The 7364-nt window shown below is 37.9% G+C and overlaps 1 protein-coding gene across 1 annotated transcript in view; it reads left to right on the plus strand.

The window, feature by feature from the left end:
- The window catches only part of LOC138326565 (spindle assembly abnormal protein 6 homolog), a 37610-nt gene extending 34303 nt beyond the window's left edge, over positions 1-3307 (plus strand). The window contains exon 15 of the mRNA XM_069272662.1: positions 1884-3307. Coding sequence (XP_069128763.1) covers positions 1884-2097 — 214 coding nt within the window. The 3' untranslated portion in view covers positions 2098-3307. The remainder of the gene's footprint in view (positions 1-1883) is intronic.
- Positions 3308-7364: the final 4057 nt, after the last annotated feature.

Below are 7364 nucleotides of genomic sequence, written 5' to 3' on the forward strand. Positions count from 1 at the left end.
GTTACAGGTCCTAGATAGCCATTGTTATGTTACAGGTCCTAGATAGCCATTGTTATGTTACAGGTCCCAGATAGCCATTGTTATGTTACAGGTCCTAGATAGCCATTGTTATGTTACAGGTCCCAGATAGCCATTGTTATGTTACAGGTCCTAGATAGCCATTGTTATGTTACAGGTCCCAGATAGCCATTGTTATGTTACAGGTCCTAGATAGCCATTGTTATGTTACAGGTCCTAGATAGCCATTGTAATGTTACAGGTCCTAGATAGCCATTGTTATGTTACAGGTGCTAGATAGCCATTGTTATGTTACAGGTCCCAGATAGCCATTGTTATGTTACAGGTCCTAGATAGCCATTGTTATGTTACAGGTCCTAGATAGCCATTGTTATGTTACAGGTCCTAGATAGCCATTGTTATGTTACAGGTCCTAGATAGCCATTGTTATGTTACAGGTCCTAGATAGCCATTGTTATGTTACAGGTCCCAGATAGCCATTGTTATGTTACAGGTCCTAGATAGCCATTGTAATGTTACAGGTCCTAGATAGCCATTGTTATGTTACAGGTCCTAGATAGCCATTGTTATGTTACAGGTTAGATAGCCATTGTTATGTTACAGGTCCTAGATAGCCAATGTTATGTTACAGGTCCCAGATAGCCATTGTTATGTTATAGGTCCTAGATAGCCATTGTTATGTTACAGGTCCCAGATAGCCATTGTTATGTTACAGGTCCTAGATAGCCATTGTTATGTTACAGGTCCTAGATAGCCATTGTTATGTTACAGGTCCCAGATAGCCATTGTTATGTTACAGGTCCTAGATAGCCATTGTAATGTTACAGGTCCTAGATAGTCATTGTTATGTTACAGGTCCTAGATAGCCATTATTATGTTACAGGTCCCAGATAGCCATTGTTATGTTACAGGTCCTAGATAGCCATTGTTATGTTACAGGTCCTAGATAGCCATTGTTATGTTACAGGTCCCAGATAGCCATTGTTATGTTACAGGTCCTAGATAGCCATTGTTATGTTACAGGTCCTAGATAGCCATTGTTATGTTACAGGTGCTAGATAGCCATTGTTATGTTACAGGTGCTAGATAGCCATTGTTATGTTACAGGTCCTAGATAGCCATTGTAATGTTACAGGTCCTAGATAGCCATTGTTATGTTACAGGTGCTAGATAGCCAATGTTATGTTACAGGTCCTAGATAGCCATTGTTATGTTACAGGTCCCAGATAGCCATTGTTATGTTACAGGTCCCAGATAGCCATTGTTATGTTACAGGTCCTAGATAACCATTGTTATGTTACAGGTCCCAGATAGCCATTGTTATGTTACAGGTCCTAGATAGCCATTGTTACGTTACAGGTCCCAGATAGCCATTGTTATGTTTCAGGTCCCAGATAGCCATTGTTATGTTACAGGTCCCATATAGCCATTGTTATGTTACAGGTCCTAGATAGCCATTGTTATGTTACATGTCCTAGATAGCCATTGTTATGTTACATGTCCTAGATAGCCATTGTTATGTTACAGGTCCTAGATAGCCATTGTTATGTTACAGGTCCTAAATAGCCATTGTTACTTTACATGTCCTAGATAGCCGTTATGTTACAGGTCCTAGATAGCCATTGTTATGTTACAGGTCCTAGATAGCCATTGTTATGTTACAAGTCCTAGATAGCCATTGCTATGTTACTACTTGAATTGTTCATCCACAGTAAATCAGTTCATTATAAGCCTAGCTGGTTATACGCATGTCACAGATATCTTATTGAATATTTGACAGGGAATGACTGTGAATTTGTTATTAGCGTTTTTGTTATAAACACGTCTTACTGTAGTTATCCATTCATTTTGTTTTTGTTTGACAGTGACCCTCCTCTAGATCCTAAATATCTCCAGAAGCGTGACGATGCTATCCCTCTACGTGGCCTGATTCAGCATTCTGCTTCTCCTCCTCCCATACATGCTAGTGTTTTACCTCCCACCAACACGGTCCGACTCAGCCAGCATGGAATCGTACCCAGAACCACCACTCAACCACCCTTAGCCTCAGCCTACTTCCCAGGACAAAAAATGTCTTGACACATGAATTTCTGTAACATTGGTTTAATAGTAGCTATGGATGACTCTGAATCAGCTCTTCAGCATTGGTGCTGATACAGAAGAATGACTGAAGTCAAATGTCTTTCATTTCCTACATACCTGTGTAGTGGAACTAGGCAGTGGTTGATACCAATGTTGGTGCTTCCATCAAGGGTAGGGATGTCGAATGGTTGATACCAGTGTTGGAGCTGCCATCAGGAGTAGGAGTGCTGGTAGCTTGCAAACATGCCACATGTTAGTATGGACGGACATCAATTTTATTTTAGCTGAGGATGATAAGGCTACAATGAATCACAAAAAAGTTATTGACACAAAGAATTAAGCCGTTCACTTAATTATTATGTATCAGATCACTGAATGCTTTCTGACTTCAGTGCACCCACATAAAGGGAGTGTTCACATATAAAGACAGTATTAGAGCACGTTTGATATGACTGATAAATACTTCTCTAACACGCAATATATGCTTTCTCATGAGTAGATTATTTCGCAAATACAAGATGAGAATATGATTCACTTTATTCCTATATCTAAGTATATAAGAGATCTGTGGCATCAGTGATGGACCTCTACCATTTAGCTCTATTAACTTAAGGTAATATTTATCCAACACCAAAACATTTTAACCACTCTTTTCTCATGGCTTTGGTTTTTTCATAGATGAATCCTTTATATTAAAATACATCAGTTTTCTATAGCTGGTCATGGTATTCATGGACACATTCTGGTATCAGAGTTACTTCCCATTGATTTCGTGAAGGTTTATCAGGGGAGACAACTCTGTTAGCCTTAAATCATATGACGAAGTTAAACAAAGGGAGGTAATTGATAGATTAGAATTGTTATATGATGTTTGACGGACAATTGTTAAACCTGATTAGATCTGGCAAAAGTGATGTCACAGTTGATCACGATGTGTCTTGCTCTGACTTTTGATAACAGAAATATCAATATGAGATGTCTTTTGTGACACATATAACTGATCATTCCAATGCACGCTTTTTTTGTTAATGTCAGTACCTGATAATGTTTTATTTATGAGTTTTGTGTTTGTGCTGTTGAGTAAAACAAGCTACACTGCAGCAATACTGGGACAGTACTTGTCCACTCGCAATACTATATTATACACTGTGTAAATAACGCTATATATCTATACAATATGTGTCATTTATTAAATAATGGGAATGTTCTTCTGAGTTTTGTCTTCATAATTATCTGACAGCTCTCTGATAAAGTGTTGGTACATTTTACTTGATATTTCTTCATTCACAAATGACTTTCAGTTTCTCAAATTTTCATAAATATACCAAAACTTATTGGTGTCAAATTTTCAGAAATATACCAAAACTTATTGGCGTCATTGAGAAAGAACAATTATAATTAAAGATGCTCCACCGCCGACAGAGCATAAATGATAATCATCTTTTGAACAATAATTGGTCTTTAATCGTGTATACATATGTCTAATTATCACAAAAAAATTACATAAAATGATTTATTTTGCCTTTGGTGCATGTGCAATCAGTATTTCATTTCATATAGGATAGAGTACCACATATTTTTTTTCGGGATGCAATTAATTATATTTTATATTTTTAACTTGAAGTAAAACTAGAAGCTCAAACTTTTCAATTGTGGTAATGATGTAAACTAAGTAACTTTTGTAACTGAAGAAAAATACGAAATCGTCTGCTCCATTTTTTAATAGTGAAAAAATACTTTTTGTCAGCGATGGAGCATCTTTAAGATAAATGATACTGCTCTGATCCCCAGCAACAAGGGGTTGTGGCTCCAACGTGCGCCGTGCGTAAACTTTTCCTTTAAATCGCTACTTGTCAAAAAGTTTTTGATGGATTTTAGGCCAGAAACATTCTAGGGGAAGGGGAACGGATTTTTTATAAATGGTGACTCTGACCCCCCTGGGGCCTGAGGGGCGGGGCCCAATAGGGGAAATTTTGGTAATTCTTTAAAACGCTACTTGTCAAAAAGTTTTCAACAGATTTTAAACAAATTTGGCCAGCAACATCCTCAGGGAGATGTGGAAAATATTTTGTATAAATGGTGACTCTGATCGCCCTGGGGCCTGAGGGGCAGGGCCCAATAAGGGAAATAGAGGAAAATTCTTTCAAAACGCTACTAGTCATAAACTTCTTATTTGATTTTGACCAAATTTGGCAAGAAACATCCTTAGAGGAAGGGGAACAGATTTTTTTTTATAAATGGTGACTCTGACCCTCCTGGGGCCTGAGGGGCGGGGCCCAATAGGGGAAATTTTGGTAATTCTTTCAAACCCTACTAGTCAAAAGGTTTTCAACGGATTTTAACCAAATTTGGCCAGAACCTTCCTTAGGGGGATGTGGAAAATATTTTGTATAAATGGTCTAAAAGGTGACTCTGACCCTCCTGGGACCTGATGGCGAGGCCCAATAGGGGAAATTTCGGTAATTCTTTCAAACCCTACTAGTCAAAAAGTTTTCAACGGATTTTAACCAAATTTGGCCAGAACCTTCCTTAGGGGATGTGGAAAAGATTTTGTATAAATGGTGACTCTGACCCCCCTGGGGCCTGAGGGGCAGGGTCCAATAGGGGAAATAGAGGAAAATTCCTTCAAGACACTACTAGTCATAAGGTTCTTATTGGATTTTGACCAAATTTGGCCAGAAACATTCTTACGGGAAGGGGAACAGATTTTGTATAAATGGTGACTCTGACCCCACTGGGGCCTGAGGGGTGGGGCAAAATAGGGGAAATAAAGGAAAATTCCTTCAAAACGCTACTAGTCATAAAGTTACTCATTGGATTTTGACCAAATTTGGTCAGAAACATCTTTGGGAGAATGTGAAAAGATTTTGTATAAATGATGGCTCTGATCCCCCTGAGGCAGGAGGGGCGGGCCCAATAGGGGAAATAAAGGAAAATTCCTTCAAAATGCTACTAGTCATAAAGTTTCGAAAGAATTTCAACCAGATTTGGTCTAAAATATCTTTATGGGAAGGGGAACAGATAAGGGGAAATAAAGGAAAGTTCCTTCAAAGCTCTCATTGGATTTTGACCAAATTTGGCCAGAAACATCCTTAGGGGAAGGGGAGCAGATTTTGTATAAATGGTCAGGTGACTCTGACCCCTCTGGGCAGGAGAGGCGGGCCCAATAGGGGAAATTTTGGTAATTCTTCTATCCCTGGAGGAACAGATGAACGAGACTCCGACGAGACTGTGACGGGGATTGGTGTTGCCTGGTATTGTGATGACCTGATAATGTATTCCATGACCTCAGAGATACTCTGAACAATCAGTCTATCATAAAAAAACAACAACATACAAACGTTTACTTTATACAATGAGGTGTACGAGGTGTAAACAAAAACTTTTAATTGTTCAAGGGAAGTTAATAGCTACGAATAATGTGAGCATGCTCCTTACATCAGATATATATAAATATGCCGGGAGATAAGTGGATAAGTTAAAGGTAAATTCATGGTCAGGGTCGACACCAAGGTCACAATGATGTTAGCAACCTACCATCTACAAGTCTGTAATACCAAGTCTACTTTGTACTAGAGGCATTTCATGATTTGGTGAAGGACGCAATGATCACACGATCGCGGTTCGATTTCCGGATCAGAAGCTTAAGGTCACACGCGTAAACAGATAGATTTTACCCAGATAGTTTATTGAGTTAATTTCTCATTCTCATGGTTCGTATGTACATTCCCCAGACGGCTCTCACGACCAGGCAGGATCCGCATCAACAAGCGTGATTTTGCAATGTTTGTGCCGCAATTTTTTGAAGATAAATACAAGTTACTTCAGTGGAACTTAAGTCTACAAAAATGTCAACACTCAAGAAGTACATAATCCCTAATTATGTAGCTGTCTTATTTAGAACATATTATTTCTGCTAAAAACGTTACTACTATATAGATGCTTGTATCGTCAAGAACGTACATTGTACGTGGAAAAGCCTAAACTTGCATTACCGAATTGACAGCGTGTTAAGGAGTGTGACAGTATACAGTTGTTGACTTGGGTTGAGAGCAACAGATTGCTCGGGCAACAGTTTGTCTTCGGATCCAACAAAATTTAATCATCTGATGCCCGTAAACCCAGTCTATAACTGTTTCGTTAGATCTCATTCCGGTCCAACAGCACATTTTAAGTCGATTTTAACAGATCTTTGCACCGCTCGGCGGAAGTTTATTTATCGGCATGTTTGCAAATAGAGTTTATCAAGGACGTATAAAAATATTTTATAGGGGTATAACAAAGTTGATTACCGCTCATTCTTTTGTGAAATTTGTAGGTGTTTTTATCATAGGAACAACATCAATGTTTATTCAATATGATATATAATCTCGATATAGCGATACATTAAAATGATTACATAACATTGACCCAAATATTCTGGTAACTAGAGTCAGAGGAGCTATATTTATATAACGGCCGATGGCCAGCTGCTATCTGATCGTCACCTCCAGCTGGGATAGATAGTAGAGACCTGACGTACCCGTATATTTACACAACGCCAGGTCGAAATCACGCAGTATGCATTTATCCAACTAAATATTCACTTGTGACGGATATTTGGGCCTTGGATTGACAACTAAAAATGGGGATGCGAAAAAATAATAAAAATAATTGTGTCGTAAAATTAAACCATCATGCATATCAAGTGTTGAAACCATCTCAGTTTATCACTGGTTTTCTTCCTCGTCTCCTTGCGACGGACAAGTAGAGAACAGATGGTTTTAATGAGATTGGTGTTAAAGGAAAACTTATTTATCCTGACCTGGGATGATGTCAACAATGCCAATTTTGGGGTAAATTTTAGGTTTTATATGAAGAAACCGAATGCAATAAACATACCATACTTTCACCGATATCTTTAGAATAAAAAAATCAATTATAAATGATAAACTATTTATTGGTGTAGACACCCGTTTAGTTTACAGATGTGTGGTGCTATGAAATTATCCAAAATATAATTCTTCGTTTCAGAATATTTTAATATCTGCTGTTATGGCAACCTGTCAATTACAAATATAACTAGATTTGATACAGCTGCACATACAAATGATTTGTATGATAATTACATGTAGAAAACTAACATTACTAAATACAAACAAACGTATCATTTGTTTGTTTTCTGGTTTCAATAATGAATCTCTAATCTATTCGTTGATGGGTTTATTACACTAACACCAAGGAGCCATTAGAAGATTTTGAACATTCATGAGTATCTGGACATA

Source organism: Argopecten irradians, chromosome 6 (genome assembly GCF_041381155.1).
Source record: "Argopecten irradians isolate NY chromosome 6, Ai_NY, whole genome shotgun sequence".
Lineage (NCBI taxonomy): Eukaryota > Metazoa > Mollusca > Bivalvia > Pectinida > Pectinidae > Argopecten > Argopecten irradians.